General features: G+C 36.0%; 1 protein-coding gene across 3 annotated transcripts in view; it reads left to right on the top strand.

Annotated features, from left to right (window-relative positions):
* nf2a (NF2, moesin-ezrin-radixin like (MERLIN) tumor suppressor a) overlaps nt 1-19,430 on the top strand; it is a 48,481-nt gene extending 29,051 nt beyond the window's left edge. For all 3 annotated transcript variants that reach the window (XM_067406062.1, XM_067406064.1, XM_067406063.1), the window contains 11 exons: nt 9-84; nt 395-529; nt 628-702; nt 2,570-2,683; nt 4,036-4,158; nt 6,004-6,120; nt 6,201-6,301; nt 7,844-7,949; nt 10,301-10,428; nt 11,103-11,262; nt 19,080-19,430. In XM_067406062.1, coding sequence (XP_067262163.1) covers nt 9-84; nt 395-529; nt 628-702; nt 2,570-2,683; nt 4,036-4,158; nt 6,004-6,120; nt 6,201-6,301; nt 7,844-7,949; nt 10,301-10,428; nt 11,103-11,262; nt 19,080-19,130 — 1,186 coding nt within the window. In that variant the 3' untranslated portion in view covers nt 19,131-19,430. The remainder of the gene's footprint in view (nt 1-8; nt 85-394; nt 530-627; nt 703-2,569; nt 2,684-4,035; nt 4,159-6,003; nt 6,121-6,200; nt 6,302-7,843; nt 7,950-10,300; nt 10,429-11,102; nt 11,263-19,079) is intronic.
* The last annotated feature ends 2,851 nt before the right edge of the window (nt 19,431-22,281 follow it).

Below are 22,281 nucleotides of genomic sequence, written 5' to 3'. Positions count from 1 at the left end.
TGCTGCAGAGATGAAGCCGAGATGGAGTATTTAAAAATAGCTCAGGATCTGGAGATGTATGGGGTCAATTACTTTTCCATTAGGGTAAGAAATGCCTCCTCTGCTCTACGGCAGTAACAATCTGAGCTGATTTCCGACGGCTAAAGCTTTTACAGCCAGATGCTTTTATTATTGTATACCTTTATTCTTATATGTAATAGACAAACCTTTTATTATTAATCACCTTGCATAATCTCACTCTTCCTTTGGTGTCTATGCTGCTTGAAACTTAGAATAATTATTTCTGCCTTTTGTTTGAAATATTAGTTTTTGCTAGCTCTGAAATGCTGTGGAGGTGAGATCATGATAGTAAAATAAATTGGACTGAATGTCTTTTAATATCTTGTTTTTTAAGAATAAAAAGGGAACCAGCTTACTGCTGGGTGTTGACGCTTTAGGCCTCCACATTTATGACCCGGATAACAGACTGACGCCCAAAATTTCTTTTCCCTGGAATGAGATCAGAAACATCTCCTACAGCGACAAAGAGGTACTCATTTTATGAGCAATTCAAACTTTAACCAACTGATCTATGCTAAGAGTGGTTTAATGTTGTTGGTGCACTCATTTCTGTAACTGTCTCTTCAGTTTGCCATTAAGCCCTTGGATAAAAGGGCGGATGTCTTCAAATTCAACTCCTCAAAACTCAAAGTCAATAAACTGGTGAGTATCTGATGATGTGATGTATTGATCAATTGTTTGATCTTCACAAACCCACTGTGTAAAAAAAAAAAAAAAAAAAAAAAATAAAAATAAATATATAAATATATATATATATATATATATATATATATATATTTATATATTTATATATATATTTATTTATATATTTATATATTTATATATTTATATATATATATATATATATATATATATATATATATATATAATATCTGGGCTGAAAGCCAGAAGATTGTAGGTTTAATAAATCTATATGCCATTATTCATCTGTTTAGTTAAAGGGATAGTTCACCCAGAATTAAATTGTCAACATTCATGTTGATCCAAGCCAGTATGATTTTATTTACATTGTGGAAAACAATAGGAGAAATTGAGCTAAATGTCTGAAGTGCTGTTTTCCAAATAATGACCATAAAAAATGCTAAAATCATGAAAAATAAAATGGTCTTGTAACTGAGATGGCTTCTGTTACGCCCTGTCTAGGGGAAAAGGACGCAACATGAAACGAGAGAGTGGAAGCAGAGGATCTTTTGAGGGTTTTAATGACATAAACCAAAAATAAAGTGATCAAATAGGGAAATGTACTTCAGAAGCTGAACCGGCCAAAATAACAAACTAAGCTCTTATTTCTCTAACCTAAACCATAACCAAAATAAAATAAAAGTACAATATATTAACCTAACTCCTTAGCCAAAAACAGAGATCAAAAAGGTTTACAAAAAAACAAAAGTGGCATCAAACTCCTTACTTTACCAAACCCTCAAAATGTACAATTATGTACAAACTATTTACAAGCTGAAGCAAACAGACATAAAAGGGGAATCTAAATCAGTGTCGGTAAACGGGCAATTGGTTCAAAATACCAAACGGTGTCCTACTTACTATTTCTAATTCACAGAACAAACAATGTTCTAGAATGTTTGACTAGAATCGACTGTACCAATCCACATGGACCAGTCATTAGTCTGCAGGAGCCAATCATCACCGTCCCTCGACACAAACATTTCTAAAACAAAAGAGAGAAAGAAACGGGAAAATACAAAACAAAGGGTCGTAACGGCTTCAGAAGACTTGGAATACTATATGTGATGGCACTTGGACTGAAATTTCATTCATTAAAGAAAGTCATACCCTGCGTCCCAATGTCCATACTATCCATCCTAAATAGTATGTGAGATTGAAATAAGTGTGTCCGAAAGCATAGTTTGTTGAAAAGAGTATGCTAAAGGTCCCCGGATGGTCTACTATTTCCAGTAGATTTTCGAAGTGTGGAATATTGGCCACAACCCATTGCGTTGGATGAGGATTCAGTTCGAAACTACAAACACGAGTAAAAAGTGTTAAAAAACTACAAAACATGGCGGATATGCGCGATCGACGCTGAGAGGTTTGAGTGACTAATAATCAGTTCACAGTTAAGCTGGCCATTAACTTTTAAATGCATCATTATGCATATAAAGAGAGTTCTCCACATGATGAAAGACCCGCGACTGTAGATCAATGTGCTACTGCATTTCTCTCAGATAAGTTAGGAAATGAGCTAAATGAAATGTGGAGGATGTAAGATGATTGACAGGCCAGTTTACAGTGACAGGATGCGACAGAGAGCAAAGACACGATTGTATGACGTGATAGTATGTCCTAAAGCTTGTCTACTCTTTTGCCACACACTCAAAAGTAAGTACTTTTTGTTCACAAAAAGAGTACATACTTTTAGGGCGTAGTACAAGTAGGCGAATTGGGACGCAGCAATACAGTTTAGAATGACATGAGGGAAAAAGATGACACAACTTTCTTTCTTTTTGTCTAAAGGCCTTAGCTTTTAATGAGGCAATTTTTGTGTTTAAAGATTCTTCAGCTGTGCATTGGGAACCATGATCTCTTCATAAGGAGACGCAGAGTTGATTCTTTGGAAGTCCAGCAGATGAAGATGCAGGCTAGAGAGGAGAAAGCTCGCAAACAGGTTAGGAAAAAGTGAATGGTTGCATGATTAACAGCAACACAGAGAGAATATTGTTTGTTTTTATGCTAAACAAATAAATGAAAGCAAACTGTTTTCTCTGCTCTGATTTTTAATGTGTTTGTGTTTGACAGGATAAAAAGAGAAAAAAGAGAAAATTAATGTGTATATAACTGATTAAATATTTTTTTTTCTCCAGCAATGTAGCTAGTTGTAGATGACAAAAATTGCATACATATAAATTTTTCATAGCCTTTTTGTAATTTAAGTTACTGCCATTCAGAAGTTTGGGGTCGGAAGAAGTCTCTTGTGCTCACCAAGGCTGCATTTATTTGATCAAAAATACAGTAAAACCAGTAATATTGTGAAATATTATTACAATTTAAAGTAAATGTTTTCTATTTCAGTATATTTTAAATGTAATTTATTCCTGTGATGCAAGAATAATTTTCAGCATCATTACTTCAGCCTTCAGTGTCACATGATCCCTCAGAAATCATTATAATATGCTGATTTGTGCCCATTGAACATTTCTTATTATTATCAATGTTGAAAACAATTGTGCTGCTAATATTTTGTGGAAACCGGGATGCAATTTTTAGTATTCTTTGATTAATAAAACGTTAAATGAACAGCATTTATTTGAAAAAGAAATATTTTGTAACATTGTAACAGTGCCCTAACCAGATGCAATGCGATAACATTCCGGCAACAAGCTGTTTGTCTGTCCACACCAGACATGACATAACTCTCGCAACAAAATAAGTACATGACACCATTTTAACATTATTAAAAATACATACTGAATGACTGAAACAGTTTTTGTCATAGAAATCACTTGTTTGTTCACATTGAGTTGATAGTTTAAATGTTCTTGTTTCCTTTAATATAATTTATATGACCTACTGTATTCATTTTGTTACTAGTGCAATGCACTTGCAGAGAGAGCCCACCCACACGCGATTCTGATTGGCTGGGATTTTTTGACTCATAGTCGCATCACTTCTGATGTGAACAGAAAAATTGCCTGTCGCTAGAATCTTATCGCATCTGGTCTGGTTATAGCATGGTGTTACTGATCCCAAACTTTTGAACGGCAGTGTATATGTATAAATATTCCTATAAATGATTACAGTTTTGGAAAACCATCGTCTTACTTTAGAGAGCTTGGGAAGTGTCAGCCAAATCCTCCCTCGCTAGTAAATCTTAAGACTTCATGGTCACCAAATGCATTGATTTTCCTGTTGCACCTTCAGGCACCTTTAACCAGGTGCTGGATTTGTGATCCACTAAACCCATTTAGCAGTGCTGCAATCCTGGTGAATTATAGATGAGCTTTTTGCACCTCTCTGTAGATGGAACGGCAGAGGCTGGAGAGGGAGAAACAATTGCGTGAGGAGGCAGAAAGAGCTCGTGATGAACTGGAGAGGAGACTGATTCAGTTACAGGACGAAGCTCACATGGCCAATGAAGCACTGGTGAGAAACTAAAACATCACCCACACTAAATATACTTTCCCTAATCGTTTCAGTGCTTGCCAGAGCACTTCGGTATGTACTCAGCCCACGTGCATGAGCCTCATACTGCTTTTTTAATATTTATGTTGTGGTAATAATGATAATAATAATTATATAAAATATAAATCATTTATACATAAAATGACTAATAATTATTCTTATTAAAGGGTACCTATAATGCTCCTTTCACAAGATGTAATATAAGTCTCTGGTGTCCCCAGAATGTGTCTCTGAAGTTTCAGCTCAAAATACCCCACACATCATTTATTATAGCTTGTCAAATTTGCCCTTATTTGGGTGTGAGTAAAAACATGCCATTTTTTTTTGTATGTGTCCATTTAAATGCAAATGAGCTGCTGCTCCCAGACCGTTTTCCAGAAGAGGGCGGAGCTTTAACAGCTCACGCTTCAGTTGCTCAACAACAACAAAGCTGGAGAATCTCACGCAGCCAAAATGACGATTGTCAGTAACAGTGTTCAACCTTACATTGTTCAAACCGAACATTTAGAATGAAACTGGATGTTTCTGAATGGTTAGTGGATAAATGTATGTAGTTGCTATGGAGTTGATTCAACTCATCGACTAGCACGTTTCGTCATGTTAATCTTTTGTGCAAATCCAGCGTTGAATTGACTCTCGTTTGTGAAGCAGTCCAGTGTGAAATGATGGCATGACAACAACACTCTACTACAACAACTCTTCCTCTTCTCTAAACAGCCCAACATGGCCTCACCCCCTTTGTTGTGTGTTCCCGGGGAGAGGATTTATGTAAATTTTTGGGTTTGTGATGTCTCCAACCCAGAAGGAAGCTCTATGTAGTCCCTTCCAGCCGTTTGTTGTATTACTTAAGCAATTTCTGTAAAAGAAAATATCTCCCTTTGCATTGAACTTTGAGCGTCGTAACTTTGCAGATGTTGTTTATACTCAGAGACATTACACACTAACTAAAATTAAAAAAGTGAAATCATAATCAAGGACCCCTTTAACAATAAAAAATTATTTATATTAGTATGATTATTATAAAATGTATGACAAAATTCATAACGATCAGTAACAAGTGATATTCTAAACAGAAATCTGAACATTTACAGATGTTTACTTTTTTGGCCACTTTAAAGTCTTAGTTTTAATTTGTAAATCTTAGTTTTTTGCGACCCATCCCACCTAAATATTAATACATTTATTATTATATATAATAATATTTCTAAGGCTATATTTCTTTTTTATCTCTTCACTTTTAATACTCAATGTTCAGTGCACATTCTGAGGGCATTTCGGCTCTTGCAAACAGAAGAAATTTGTCTTTGCTGCTTTTGAACTGATATCAGTCTGAGAACCAGTGATGTATGCATTTTTCCTAATAGTTCACCATCCATGCTCAGCATAACGCTAATTCAAATCATTTTCTGGCAGAGCTCAGAATAGCACAGGTCTTATTATTTTTTATCAGTGAGTTTTATATCCTTGCCAGTCCTGAGTTCTCTTTCTCTCGTGCTCTCAAATATTTATAAAGTTTTTTTCACTTTCCCTTCCGAAAGTAGATGTTTTGAGAGATATATTTAGGGAAGAAAAGAATGACCTAGTGACACGATTTCTGATGCAAATGACGTAAATATGTTAGACTGAGCTTTATGTAACAGTTTTTTGTGAACTGGTACACAAATGGTTTGGAAATGTGTAAAACAGCAAAAGTTGCTGTAATATGCTGAACTTTTACCATCTAATGCAGTTAATCAACAAGGGAATCGTATGAAGCAGAATTACAAATGTGCATCTGTGCAAAGTGTGCCATCTCTATGTTCTCAGTTACGTTCGGAGGAGACAGCAGATCTGTTGGCGGAGAAGGCACAAATCGCTGAGGAGGAGGCCAAGCTGTTGGCTCAGAAAGCAGCCGAGGCTGAACAGGAGATGCAGCGTATTAAGGTTAGTGAGCATCATCTGCTCATAGAAGATCATTTAGGACCAATGAGGACTGATCATGCACTGAATTATTCTCTATAAAGGTGACAGCTATTCGCACTGAGGAGGAGAAGAGATTAATGGAACAGAAGATGCTAGAAGCTGAGATGCTTGCACTCAAGATGGCAGAAGAGTCTGAAAGGAGGTAATATCACACGCATATTCAGTGTAAATATTTGTATATTCTTTAATAAGGCTTTTAATAATGGCTGCTTGTCATGGTGTTATTTAAATAACACATAATATTTAGTGGTGCACCAATGGTTAAATGATAAAATACCTTTTTATTGTGTTTGAAAAGCTTTTTTTTTTAACTTTTATTTTATTGTTTATTTGTTTTGTTTGTCATCTTTTGAGTAGCCGAGTGGGTACTATTTTTCTTATCATTCTTTTCTGAAAATATAAAGTTATATAGAAATATTAATAAAAAATTTTATTAAGCTATTTAAAATTGTTTTAGTTAATTGAAATAAAGCTGAAATAAAACACAACTGAAATAAATGTTTAAGTTGAAGTACAAAAATGACTAAACTAAAATGAATGATAAATTGATAAACTAATTAAAAAAAACAAAGCTTTACAAATCTTTTGTTTCGAATCAGTGGTTTAGAGCGTGTATCAAACTGCCAAAGTCACATGAACCATTGAAATTTCGAAACGTTTTGAAACACTTATGACATAACGAAGCCTTGTTTACTGAAATTACGTGACTTTGGCAGTTTGATACATGCTCCGTACCATTGATTCGAAACAAAAGATTCATAAAGCTTCATGAAGCAGTGTTTTGAAATCGCCCATCACTAGATATTGTTGAATAAAATCGTTTTTTTAGCACGCAAAAAGTATTCTCGTTGCTTCATAACATTAAGGTTGAGCCATTATAGTCACATGAACTGTTTTAAATATGTCTTTAGTAGCTTTCTGGGCATTTGAAAGTGTCAATTATCTTGCTGGCAATGCAGGCCTCACTGAGCCATCGGATTTTAGCAAAAATATATTAATTTGTGTTCATAAGATGAATGAAGGTCTTACGGGGGTGGAACGACATGAGGGTAAGTAATTAGTGACAGAATTTTTGGGTCAATTAACCCTTTAATAAATACTAAAATACTATATAAATGTTACTTTAAAAATACTGGCCTGAAAGAGCACCTAAGCAACCACCCAGAAGACCCTAGCAACATCCTATATCATGATGATGACATTATGGCAAGGTGAAGCACTGCTCACCATTCACTTATTTTAATTTTAATTTTATTTTTTTGCCTCAAGTCTGTTTATTCTTACACTAAAGTTTTTTTGTTTTTTTTAAAAACAGTCTGGATTAAAAGAATTGGCTAAAAGCAAGTTACACCTATTATTTATCTGCTGTTATATAGTCACTCAGAACTCGGTATGTGACCATGCACTATGATAGACGGACCACAGCTTCCTCTCACAGCTGGATATATGCTGATGGCCTTCTTGAACCCATCTACTGGGCCTTAACTTAGTATGTGGCTCTCTGTTGGTGTTCATGCTGTGATAGCTGTTTGATTTGGTGCCTGTGAAAGTCTCAATTTTCTGCAGATGTGAGCATCCATTTTTCCATTTCCAGCTGAATTTGTGCTTTGGAGATCCCAGTACTGTGTCCACTTCAAAGGGTTCTAACCTTGAATGAGTTACCCCATGCATCTATTCTCTGCAGGGCGAAGGAGGCCGACCAGCTGAAACAGGACCTGCAGGAGGCTAGAGAATCGGAGCGCAAAGCCAAAAACAAACTACTGGAGATCACCAGCAAATCACCGTATTCGGTAATCACCGATCCCTTACCAAAACACTCCCCCCACGGTGTTCTTCAACATCTCCTCCGATGACGTTACATCAACGCTTGTCATTCTAAATCAGCCTGGAGTCCGGAGCCAGTCCAATTTTATCTCTAAGAGAAAAAGGGTTTAAACTCTGCACAGTTTTTACGCTAGTCTGATTTAGCCTCTTGGCCATTTGTCACTGTCAAGATAATTTATTTAAATAAAAGTTGCATCAGACAACCATTCCATTACTTGCGAGAAAACTTTCCCTTCTCATCCAGGGAAACCTTCGAGAGTGTTTTAGCCTTGCAATAACCACCCTAATGCAATCTAGAAGGAATATTTATATTCATATTAAGCTGTCCAACTTAAAAAAATGGTTAAGGAGCCCTATAGGGCCCCGAGAATAGCTTGGCATGGTTGTAATGCTTTTCGGAATTGGATTACAAATGAGTTCAAAAGTCTGGCTATTTAAATGGAAACTGATAGTGAGAGACTGCAGTTAACTTGGAGACCTCCATTAAATGCATTGTGAATATCCACCTGCTTTGAATGCACATGATGACTGAGTGCACTTCATATCTGATTCAAATGCACGACTATTGAGGGATTGTCCTAAGCCTTTTATGTGGATAATGGATATAATTGAGGTCAGAAAATTAGTTTTTTCTATTTAAATGCCCCAAAGAGGATGTTTTTCTACCTGGAAACTGCATTTCAGGGCTATTACAACAATGTTCCTAATTATTGGCCTAAGCACTTGGAAGCTGAGCGCTTCTGCTGTTTTAAAGCTCTGTGGATACTCTTAAAAATCCCACAGGCAGCTCATATCTGCGTATTTTACATGCACAGTGAGTTAAGGGGTGACTGGAGGTCAGCGTATAATTTTAAACATTAGCTCTCTCTATGGGTGGCTAATGTTAGATCTGTTCGACCACTTAAAAATCCAGGCGTTTTAGAGCATTGCCACTTTCTCCGGGTATTGATATCTTACTGAGAATTTTGGAGTGCATTTTTCTTTTACCCTGAAGCTTCCTAAAAAAATCATCTAGTGCTTGGCAGGTCTTAAAATTTGAAAAATAAAACCTCAGATGAACAAAAACACATTACATATCACACCATGTCATTATTTATTTAGCAAAAAAAACAAACAAAAAAACCCTGCCAAGATGGAAAAAAACATGGATTTTGGACCATTCTTTTTTTTACAACATTGCTCCAGTTTGAGGTTTGTGGGCATTTGTTAATGCACAGCTCTCGCCACAGCTTTTTAGTTGGAATGATGTCTGGACTTTCACTGGGCCAGTGTAGATTTGATTGTGATCTTTAGATTATTGTCCAGCTGCATGACCCAATTTTGTCCAAGCTTTAGCTGTCAGATGGATGGTCTCACATTTGACTCTAGAATACTTTGGTATACAGAGGAGTTCATGGTCGACTCAGTAATTGTGAGGTGCCCAGGGCCTCTGGGTACAAAACAAGCTAAAAATCATCAGCCCTCCACCAGCATGCTTGACTTTTGGTATGAAGTGTTTGCCTTGAACTTTATCATGTAACATGTTAACTGAGGCCTGTAGAGTCTGAGGTGTAGCTCTTGGGTTGTCTGCAGTTTCTCTGAGCATTACACAGTCTGATCTTGGGGTGAAATTTCCACTCATGGGAAGATTGGTGTCTGTTTTGAATGTCTTCCACTGATTAATCTTCCTCACTGTACAATGACGGTCTTCAAATAGTTTGGAAATGGGCGTATAACCCTTCCCAGATTGATGGCAGCAACAATTGCTTTTCTAAGATCATTGCTGATGTCTTTCCTCCTTGGCATTGTGTTAACACACCTGAAGGCTCCAGACCAGCAAACTGCCAAAACTTCAGCTTTTTATATAGGTTCTTACACTTGCTGATGATCAGTTAATCAAATGTATTTGATTAGCAGTGTCTTATCGTATGTTAACAGTAAGGGTGCCCTAAGTTTGTCATCCATTTTGGCCTAATTTTTGATAAACAAATAATGACACAGTGTGATATGTCATGATTTGTTCATCTGAGGTTTTATTTTCCAAAATGTAATACCTGCATAGGACCAGATGTTTTTGTTTCTACTCTGCCCTGATAAGGAAAATCATGAAATTCATTTGTTATACATGACTGTATAATGATATTTTTTTCTTATTGAATGTCCTGTTTCACTTTGTAAAGCTGTTAAAAAGCATTAGTGTTTTAATACTGATATATTTGGTACAGTTCTCCGTTTTTTTTTTTTTTTTTGTTACTATGTGTACATTTGATCTTTTATTAAGCTCAATAAGCTCATTTAAACATGTTTTTTCTTCTTCTTTTTCTTGTTCACTGCTCAGCCTGTGCCGTTGTCTGCCAACGCTCTTCCTCCTGATGGAACTAACTTCAACTTCAGCATGGAGAACCTGAGTTTTGACTTCAAAGACACTGACATGAAACGTCTGTCCATGGAGATTGAAAAAGAAAAGTTAGTGCAGCCCATTTCAGGCATCAGTCCATCCTGATCAGTCTCTCTGCTTCTGTCACATCTGTCCACACCTTTTGAACCAGTTACATCAACTGAACCCGTGTTTGTCCTCTCTGCTGATGCTCAACTGAATAGTGGATTAGTTTTTAAGTGATAAGATTCCCTACTGACTTGTTTTTTTTTGTTGTTGTTGTTTTTTTTTTTACAAAATTAAAAAAAAATGACCAATGACTTTCAGTTTGACAGTCAATAAGAAGGTGATTTATGAGAATATAGTACTGCGGTTCTTAGAAAATATTGATTGTCCAATTAATCATGATCTTAATGATCGTTTTCATGAAAATCTATGCCTGTTCTCAGTGCATGAAATACACTACCATTCAAAAGTTTGGGGGCAGTAAATTAATACTTTTATCCAGCATACATGCACAATAAAGACATTTACAACGTTACAAAAGATTTCTATTTAAATAAATGCTGTTATTTTGAGCTTTCTATTCATTAAAGAATCTTGAAAAACATATCCGGTTTCCACAAGATAGCTTCCAAATGCGCATCATCTCAGTATGATATTTCACTCATGTGGAGGAGTTTTTCATGCTTAATTTGGCCTTAAAACAGATGGAAACCCAGAGAGTAGGTTTGTTACAGGATGTGTCTGTCTTCTTTGGCAGGGTCGAGTATTTGGAGAAAAGCAAACACCTTCAGGAGCAGCTGAATGAACTGAAGACCGAGATTGAGTCATTAAAGCTAAAGGACCGAGAAACACCTCTAGACATCCTACATAATGAGAATGCTGAGAAAGGCACCAGCAAGCAGAGCAACTTTAAAAAGGTGTGTTAAATGCATACTTCACAAAGCCAGACATGTGATACAAGGTGTTTAGACCAGCAGTTCCTGCAGATTTTAGCTCCAACCAGCTCCAACACACTTGCCTGGAAGTTTCTGGTGAGTCTGAAGACCTTGATTAGCTGGTTTCAGGTGTTTAATAAAGGCTGGAGCTAAACTCTGCAGGACAGTAGCCCTCCAGGAGCAGGTTTGGACACCCCTGTCTGAGACTGTTAAAAATGCAAATGAGTTCTGTCTCTTTTTTTCTTTAATACTTTGCCTTTCATCACTTGTTTAAATAATAGTGGAGAGACGACAGGAAAGTAGTGGGAAATAGGATTGGGAAATGTTGCGAGCTGTATTCAAACCTTCTGCGCCCGCTTAAAAACAGCTGCTGGCTCCAAAGTCCCTGAGCTGTATTAAGACTCCATATTTTTTTCATATTTGTTATCTGCATGTATGTAGGGTAGTGGTTACACATCTGGGCTCAGAAGTTAAATACTAAGAAGTTCGTAAGAATGTTCCGAAGTGCAGTTCAGATTACCGTAATACTCATACTAAGAGCAAAGAAAATGGGAGTTCATTAGTTAGCCGTTGTTGTTGTTGTTTTGTTTTGTTTTTTTGTTTTGTTGTTTTGTTTAATGTTCTGTGTATTATAAATATTTTAAGATACTGTGGTATAAAAATTTAAACAAGTAGTCAGGGTCATTTACAGTAACTATCTTTCAGCGCTTCATCCTCTAATATTTTTATCTAGAGCCAAACGCGCTTCATTCAAGCCCTTTCCGTTCCCTGTGTGTTGCTTCTCTCTCCCGCTAAAGACATAAAGGGCCACGTTAAGAGCTGCAGATGTTGCAGTTATTTTAACAACAGTAGCAGAAACATGGTGAGCAGCAAAATAGATACTTTTGCTAAAACACTGCAGAAAATTAGATTGCAGCAAATAAAATTATTTTTATCTGTTATACACTTTAAACACTTTGAAATTACTAGTTAACTTTTTGTGATCATTATGAGAGTTTTGATTATTAGATTATGTATGTTGTTTGTTTTTAGTAGTTTATTACTTTGAGCAAATTATAAAAATAGTCCATACTAAGTAAACCTTACACCCCTAGTATGTTTTCTCAGTCCCAAGGCCTTCTATGTGCTATACACGTAGGTGTCTAAATGTAGAAAATAAAAGAGAAGAAAAGAAAAGAAAAAATAATAGCCTGATAAAACATCTGATCTAACCTTTTTATATTCATATCCAGTTGAGAGAAATATTTACTTTTTTGGGTAAATATTGGTAAAAATTCTTAGACTTCATTGCTTTAGCTCTCGGGGCCCAAAATTCTCACCTTTGATGACTATTTTGAGTGTTTAGGATTTTTTCTTTTACAAAGTGCTACAGCTGCCCTGGTGAAAATGTATAACCGTTCCATAAAAGTATTGTCTGGACCTCCATTGGGAAGGAACTATAGAGACCGGACCTCTTGGAACTTTAATTGAATACCCCTGCTCTATACTGTCATATGCAATAAAGACATAAAAGGTAAAAAAAAATATTTATAACAGGTTAGTTACGATGATTTTAAGAACATTATTATCAGGAATTAAATTTTTTCTCAAGTTTTGCTTTTAGAACACTGTTAAGAAAAAAAGATGTTTTGTTTTTGGGGGTATAAAATACTCTTAGCTTTATTCCTAAGTTGGAAAATAACATGGAAATTGCAGTTAATAAGAATTTAATTCTTAAGAATGTTTCATGAATTTGGCCCTATATGGTAACTGAAATGCATTAATTTCAAACTCTGTTGAGAAACTCTGTGAATTGGAGAGTTAAACAGTTTGTCAGTTGCTTTGGAGATGTCACTTAAAAATGAAATGGAGTTTCTTAAAATCATCATATACTGAAGCAGCAAAGACACTGAAGTATGACCTCCTCTTCAGATTTGAATTCTTTAAAAAAAATGTAGTCCAACACTTAAATAACTTCAAGTTCCGCTTCTTACAACCTACAGAAGTGCTTGTTGCAGCAAGTAGCTCTATAATGTTTCCATATTCTTAATGTTGAAACATTGGAACTTGTGCCTGAGATGGGAAAAAATTTTGAAAATGGAAGTGCAGGTTTACTAAACTCTTCTGAGTCTGTGTTGTAGTACCATTTCTCAGAAGGGCTAGTTCCTATGAAATATGATCCTAATCGTACTGTTAGTCATGCCACCGTGCACCAGTAATCCAAAGTTAATTTATTCATCATCTTCTGAAAGGGTTCAGCTACTTTTTCATCAAGCCTTATAAAATGGTAGATTAAAAGCTCCATTTTAGACATAGAACCCTTTCCTGCAGTGTGTGAAATTGTCTCGTTAGCCCTACGCTAATTGATTCCTGTGTTGTGATCGGTTGTTTGGACGGATGGAGTGTCCTCCGTGTGTTCAGTCATTCTGCCTTGATGTGATTGTCTAATTGAAGCGGAGCTTGAGCAAATCGAGCTAGACACTTTGGGGGAACGGTTTTACAGCTCTCACGCTAACAGCAACTAGAAAATCCAACTCGGTCTTACTCCCGTTGACAGCTGTTGTTTTCTTAGCCGATGTTGGGCTCGCATTGGAAGCCTGTATCGGGACACTGTCCAACTCATTGTAAATCACTGTTGCTCAGGTAGTTTGAGCACTGGTCCTTGGAACAAGTGACAAGGGTCGCTGACTTTCCAGGTCACGCTGGTGGAATGATTAATGGCCGTGGCTGTACTTTCTCCATAGCCTGGTGTGTCCTGCTGCTAGCTATAGCCTGAGGGACAGAGATGTAGTGAGAGTGCCTTAATGCACTGACAGTCTCACCTGTTCCCTGAATGCGTTTATGCGGCAATATATCAAAATCCCCATTGAAGTGGTGGCACGCAAGTGTCCAAGCATTCCTTTGTTAATTGTACTGAATTATGGATAAGTTAAGTTGATTAAAGGGGTCCTTGATTATGATTTCACTTTTTTAACTTTAGTTAGTGTGTAGTGTTGCTGTTTGAGAATAAACATCTGCAAAGTTATAACGCTCAAATTTCAATGCAAAGGGAGATATTTTCTTTTACAGAAATTGCTTTTTTTTTTTTTTTTTTTATACAACAAACAGCTGGTATGGACTACAGCAAGCTTTTTCCTGGGTTGGTGACATCACAAACCCCAAAATTTACATAATCCCTGCCCCCGGGAACACGCAACAAAGAGGGTGAGGCCATGTTGGGCTGTTTAGAGAAGAGGAAGAGTTGTTGCCATGCTGTCATTTTACGTCGGACTGCTTCACAAATGGTCAATTCAATGCTGGATTTGCACAAAAGATGAACATGATGGCACATGCTAGTTTATGAGTTGAATCAACTCCACAACAACTACATAAATTTATCCACTAACCATTCAGAAATGTCCAGTTGCATTCTAAAAGTTGTAACTTCTTCCTGAGTCTCTCCATCAGTGTCGACTTCGGTTTGAAGAATGTAAGGCTGAACACCTTTACTGACGATCCTCATTTTGGCTGCTTGCGATTCTCCAGCTTTGTTGTTGTTGAGCAACCAAAGCGTGAGCTGTTAAAACTCCGCCTTCTTTTGGAAAGCAGGCGGGGAGCAGGAGCTCATTTGCATTTAAAGGGGAACACACAAAAACAGCATGTTTTTGCTCACACCTAAAAAGGGGCAAATTTGACAAGCTATAATAAATGATCTGTGATCATTGAGCTGAAACTTCACAGACACATTCTGGAGACACCAGAGACTTATATTACATCTTGTGAAAACGGGCGTGATAGGTCGTCTTGCAGAGACTTGCAGAGACCCCAAGCATTAATGTTGATGAAGTTTTTTTTTTTTCTCGTGTTTTTAGCAAGAAATTGATTTTTTTTTTTTTTTAAACGTGTTTACTTATATAAAGGTTACAAAATTTCCAATCATACACTACCATTCAAAAGTTTGGTGGCAGTGTTTTTATTATTATTATTTTTTTTTTTAAGAAATCACTGCAATCAAAAGTGACAGTAAATACATTTATAATGTTACAAAAGATTTCCATTTTAAATAATTGCTGCTCTTTTGAACTTTCTATTCATCAAGGAATTAAAAAAATGCATCAGTTTCCACTAAAATATCAAACAGCACAACTGATAATAATAAAAAATTGTTTCTTGAGCATCAAATCGGCATATTAGAATGATTTCTGAAGGATCATGTGACAATGAAAACTGGAGTAATGATGCTGAAAATTCAGCATTGCCGTTAGAAATAAATTGTTTAAAATATTAAAATTTCAATAATATTCACAATTTTTGATCAAATAAATGCAGTCTTGGTGAGCATAACATCTTTCAAAACCACAAAAAAAATCCAGAATCCAAACTTTTGACTGATAGTGAGTGAACTGTTTTCCAAAAAGTATTGTACATATAAGCTGTACTTAAACATGTCTGAATGTCATTGTATTAAATATTATACCAAATGTCAAACCAAATGGCATCTGTAAAAAAAAAATTATACTAAATCTTTTTTAGAAAACTAACTTTACTTTTCTGATCTGGTCTGGCCCAAAAAGTCTTCGATTCAGAGAAGCTCTATGAGTGTTGCCCAGTTTCTCTAACAGTGGCCGAACTGATTGTTCCTGTAGATAGTGTGCTGGTAGCTGCTTTGGATAAAAAAAATGACAAATATAAAATGTAATTCCTTAAAGTCATCACCATGTTCATACTGACAGTGATTAAATTGCTGGAGGCCGCAAAGGTTCTGTACTTTCACTTGCCAGTAGACGTTACGCGACTGCAATTTCTGGCCGTTATCAGTGGCGTATAACGAATATGAATTTCAGCGTTTGCACTCCAAATGCACTTTTCTGAGGCATTTTTGCAATTACTTCCAACCAATTGGTCTCAAGGCAATATTTAGTGGATGTTTGAAGTCCGTTCTCCTCAGGTTTACACAGTTGTCCTAGCAGAGACATTTATATGTCAAGGTGTCTGAAGCATGTGTGGTAACCACTGAGCAGATTGGAGTGTTTCAGGGTGAGAGTACTTGTGTCTTAAATCCCTGCAAAATGATTCATTAATGAAGCAGAAATGAACCATCTTCATATACAGTGCCCTCCACAATTATTGGCACACTTAGTAAATATGAGCAAAGGCGGCTGTGAAAATAAATCTGCATTGTTTATCCTTTTGATCTTTCATTAAAAAAAAATCACAAAATTCTAACCTTTCATTGAAGGAAAACAGTTGAAAGTGGGGGGAAACTCACATTATGAAATAAATGTTTTTCTCCAAAACATGTTGGCCACAATTATTGGCACCCCTAGTAATTCTTATGACTAAAATATCTCTGAAGTATATTCCCATTCACATTTACATTTTTTAACACCAGGGTGATCATGAACATGAAATTGTCCAGCCATGACTTCCTGTTCCACAGGAGAATAAACATGAGGAAACACAAATGCCAAATTCCCCTAATCATTCATCACAATGAGAAAAACCAAAGAACATAGTTCTGATGTGCAGAAAAAGATTGTTGAGCGACACAAAATAGAAAGTGGCTGTAAGAAAATAGCTAAAGCATTGAAAATCCCAATTTCCACCTTCAGGGAAATAATTAAAAAGTTCCAATCAACTAAAGATGTTACAAATCTGCCTGGAAGAGGATGTGTGTCTAAATCGTCCTAATGTGTGGTGAGGAGGAAAGTTTGAGTGGCCAAAGACTCTCCAAGGATCACAGCTGGAGAATTGCAGAGATTAGTTGAGACTCGAGTCTCAGAAAGCCTACAAAAAATTATCAAACAGCACCTACATCCCCACAAGATGTTCGGGAGGGTTTCAAGAAAAATCCTCATCAAACAACAAACTCCAGCATATTCAGTTATCAGACATGAATGGAACTTCAAACAGGACTGGCTTCTATGGTCAGAGGAAACTAAAAAAAATAGCTTTTTGGCAGCAAACCCACCAGATGGGTTTGGTGCACACATGGATAAAAATTACCCCATGCCCACGGTTAAATCTACTGCTGGAACCAACAGATTAAAAAAAATCAAAACCTGACCGCTTCTGCTAGAAATCCTATAATGAGCCATGGTTGGATCTTACATCAGGACAATGATCCAAAACAAACATCAAAACCAACACAAAATTGTGTCTCTGAGCACAAAATGAAGCTTCTGCCATGGTTTTCCCAGTTCCCTGACCTGAACCCTAAAGAAAATGAGTGGAGTGAACTGAAGAGAAGAAGCACCAACATAGAGCTGGAATCTGAAGGTTCTGGAGAGATTCTGCATGAAGGAATGGTCTCTGATCTCTTGTCAGGTGTTCTCCAAACTCATCAGGCGTTATAGAAGAAGACTCAGAGCTGTTATCTTGGCAAAAGGAGGTTGCAAAAAGTTTTGAATAAAAGGCTGCCAGTAATTGTGGCAGACGTGTTTTGGAGAAAAACATTTCATAATGTGAGTTTCCCCCCACTTTCAATTCTTTTCTTTAAATGAAAGGATCGAATTTTGTGAATTTTTTTGAATGAAAGATCAAAAGGATAAACAATGCAGATTTATTTTCACAGCTGCTTTTGCTCATAATTAATAAGGGTGCCAATAATTGTGGAGGGCACTGTAGCATTAATTTCATCATTTTCCCATCTCTGTGTGTCTCTTCCATCTCTTCTTGTTTGTTTTGCGCCAGTGTTTCATAAGGGATTCTGTCTTAAAGTGTCTTTAAACATCACCGTCAGTGAGCTCACACAGGCTAGTGACAGCTGATCAGAGACACACACTGCTCGCTCTCTTTCACTCTCTCTCTCGCTATGAATTCTGCATGACTCTGAGGTATTGAATGTGTCATACATGTCTAATGTTTCTCATGGCATGAGCATAAATAATAAAAAATGATGCCTACCCAAGTTAAAACAAGTATGAAGAGATTTAACCTCATTGAATTTAACATGGTTAATACGCAAACTTCATATATACACACATTAGTTAGTTATCAGTTAATGCATTAGGTATCATAAACTAACACTGAACAACAATTATTTGTTTTCAGTTTAATTAATGCAATTATAAATATACTATTTTTATTGTTAATCCATGTTAGTTATGGAAGCTTGTTTTTGACAAAAATAAAATTGGTAATGCGACTATCTTTTTGTCTTGCAATTGCTAGTTTATATCTCACATTTCAGGACTTTTGTGACACTTGTTCTCACAATTTGTACTCTTCACAATTAGTCACAATTACCACATTTATAATTGTATGTTTATATCTCAATTATGCATTTTTCCCCCTTGCAATGCCAGGTTCTCAAAATTCTAAGAAACAAAAGTCTGAATTTTGAGAGAAAAAGTTGCAGTTACCTTTTATTTCTTTAATCTGTGGTGGAAACAAGCTTCCATAGTTTGTTCATAATACATTATAATACATAATACACTATATTAGTGCTTGTAAATTAACATTAAAATGCTGTAAAAGTATTGTTCATTGTTTTTCATGATTCTGTGCTTGTTGCATTAACTGATTTTAGCATTTTAAACCTTATTATAAAGTGTTAATGGCTAATTTTAGCAAATAATAAAAAAGTGACATTTAATGTTCTGCAATGAGGTTTATCAAGCTAATTTTAATCTATTGGCAACCCTAATTAAAGCATATTTTATGTATTTAGATCCTTTAGAAATCATTCTAATATGCTTATTTAGTGCTACTGCTTATATTTTATTATGATATTTTATAATGTTGAAAACAGTTGTGCTGCTTAATATTTTTGTGGAAACTGATGCACTTCTTAGCACAAATCTTTACACCTCTCAATCTTCTTCAATCCTTCTCCACAGCTTACTCTACAGAGCACCAAATCCAGAGTGGCCTTCTTCCAGGAGCTATAGCCATCCAGACGGACTGGACTACAGTGTCTGAATGTGTGAATAATGTCTCGTTGTGTCTTTTTCACATTCCTGAAAGGCTGTGACCCATTCCAATATGATCCTAGCACACTCCGGTGATGAAGAATGTATATGTGGGTAAAGTTTACATTACACTAAGAGGACCAGGACCTCAAGTAAACAGAACTACAGAGGGAGAACATGTTTTTTAAGGGACACACACACACACACACACACACACACACACACACACACACACACACACACACACACACACACACACACATACAGAGTCACAGACACTACACATTATTTCCCAATATCCCTCTATCTGCAAGAGGTCAAAACCCCATTATGAAGACACTACGATTAGCAGTGAACACACTGACTACATATACCTCTGCAGTTCATCTTAAATTCATCTCTCCAGTTGCACAGCAACTCTGTCTGTCTCTTTCTATCAATATGTGTCAGAATAATTGGCTAAAGCAGTGGTATTGCACCCTTGTGCTGTATTAGGTTAGGCTTATATATTTTTGGTCCAATATGGAGCTGTCTGGTCATTCATAAAGGCTGAATTAAACCTAATTGTGTTACATTTTAAAAGAGTTTACTTTCTCTCAGAGGATATGTTAGTACAGGATATTTTAGGGGGAAAAAACATGTGAGAACACCATGTGGAAAACTATTATTACATATGAAATATTTGGGGATTTTTTTAAAACTGTTTACTTGGCTTGAAATGTTTTACAATGTTTAAAAAAAAAAAAATTTGAATATATTTTTGAAAATTTTTTTGTGTAGATAAATAAATGAATAGAAATTATCTTAAAAAATCTTTGGCTGGCTGTCCTTTTTTATTTTTTTGATGAATTACTGATATTCACACTTTGCTTTGAACATCCTCCTAGCCCCAAGTATTACACTTTACAGTGCAACTTGACCCACACTGATTGTGCCACAGGCATGATTGAAATCATGTGCGTATTACTTTGATCAGATGTACAATTTTCACCTGGCAGGCAATAAAATGAGCAAAAAAAACTAACAAACAAAAAAAACCTGCAATTTGTCCATAAGCATGGCTCAGTATAGAGCATACAGCAACCACCCTCTTTATCAGCAGTCTTGGTTCCATAAATATTTTCCCCATTCATATTCCTCATAGGGATTTCCAAAATATATATTAAAATATTAAATATTATTAAAAATATTAAAAACAATTTTGAAGTAAAAGAAAAGATAAAAGTGTACTTTTTTTCTTGATAAAATGAATGGTACAGCCCATGAAGCACTATGATCAGTATCACTTTTACAATAAGGTTTCATTAAGAAATATTAGTTACCTACTTTAGTTTACATGAGCAATACCTCATTTATTAATCTTAGGATCACACTTTAGTTTAAGGTCCAATTCTCACTATTAACTATTAACTACAACTTTTGCCTCAAACTCATAATTACTGCTTATTAAAGGTGCTAAAGAGGATGTTTTGTTTTATACATTTTTGCAATATTACTTGAAACTGTCTTTACTAACTGATAAAAGACTATTTATTAGGTGCACTGAAAGGAATAATATTAATTTACATCATCTGTGCACGAGGTAGGACCTTAAAAACATCAGCCAATCGTTTACGCGATCATCGATCATCAAACGATTGGCCCTCTGGCTTGTCAATCACTGCCATGACGTTCCTTGTGAGAGACGAGCGCGGCTGCGCGCTCCAGTAACTTTCCACACTCTACAGCCGCTGCATGCAATGTTTTTGTCAGGAGACAGGAGTAACAACTGCAGATTATGAGTTACCTGCGGTGAGTCCGACATAATGAATCCACTAACACAACACAGCGAATGCCGGTGGTAAACACTTGTGTTCCAATACGAGTGCACGAGATAGGAGGCGTTCCCTCGAAAGGAGGGGGGTTGTTCTTACGCATGCGCTCATTTCAAAAACTCAGTAACAGTCTTTGGTTTCTCAGTCGACGAAAAGATCCTCTTTAGCACCTTTAACAGTTAGTAAGGTAGTTGTTACATTTAGGTATAGAGTAGGAATTGGTTAGGATTAGGAAAGTAGAATAAGGTCATGCAGAATAAGGTATCAATATGTGCTTTATAAGTACTAATAAACAGCTAATATCCTAGCATTATGCATGCTCATAAGCAACTAGTTAATGGTGAGAACTGGACCCTAAACTAAAGTGTTACCAATCTTAGTTAATGTTAATTTCAACATTTAGTAGTACATTATGGAAATCAAATGTTGTATTTGTTAACATTAGTTAATACATTGAACTAACATGAACAAACAATGAACAACTGGATTTTTATTAACGAACATTAACAAAGATTAATACAAACTGTAACATGTATTGCTCATTGTTAGTTCATGTTAGTTAATACATTAATGTTAAAGGTGCTACAGAGGATGTTTTATGCATTTTTGCAATATTACTTGAAACTGTCTTTACTAACTGATAAAAGACTATTTATTAGGTGCACTGAAAGGAATAATATTAATATACATCATCTGTGCACGAAGTAGGACCTTAAAAACATCAGCAAATCGTTTACGCAATCATCGCGTAACACAGCAAATGCCGGTGGTAAACACTCGTGTTCCAATACTCACGTACGAGTTTTGGGAGGCGTTCCCTGGAAATGAGCTGTGAAGGAGGGGGGCTGTTCTTACGCATGCGCTCATTTCAAAAACTCACTAACTTTCTTTGCTTTCTCGGTCGACGAAAAGATCCTCTGTAGCACCTTTAACAAATGAGAGCTTATTGTAAAGTGTTACCGAATGATCCGAGTAAAAAATTACCCTATGAATTATAATACGAATATATATACTTCAGCATTTCAGCTGTTTTAAAAATGAAATTGAAATCTGAAGTGTCTTCAATATCATCACTTAACAACTTCAGAGCGCATGGTAGGTCATTCTTGAAGGGTTTATAAGTTCTTGTTAAAAATCAATTTCTCTATGGAGAAAGAGAATGAGATTTTAACTCCCAGAACCCGACGGTTAAGCTCCATTGTGTTTTGGAATGTTTTGTGTTTATGTGTGTATGTTTGAAAGGACTGCGATTTATTGAGAACAGCAACACGTTTCATCTTCCTGAAGAATGTTTCACAAGGTAAATCAATATAATC

This window comes from Chanodichthys erythropterus, chromosome 13, assembly GCF_024489055.1.
Source record: "Chanodichthys erythropterus isolate Z2021 chromosome 13, ASM2448905v1, whole genome shotgun sequence".
NCBI lineage: Eukaryota > Metazoa > Chordata > Actinopteri > Cypriniformes > Xenocyprididae > Chanodichthys > Chanodichthys erythropterus.
Note: the sequence above shows the minus strand (reverse complement) of the source record. Positions and strands in the feature narration are given on the sequence as shown.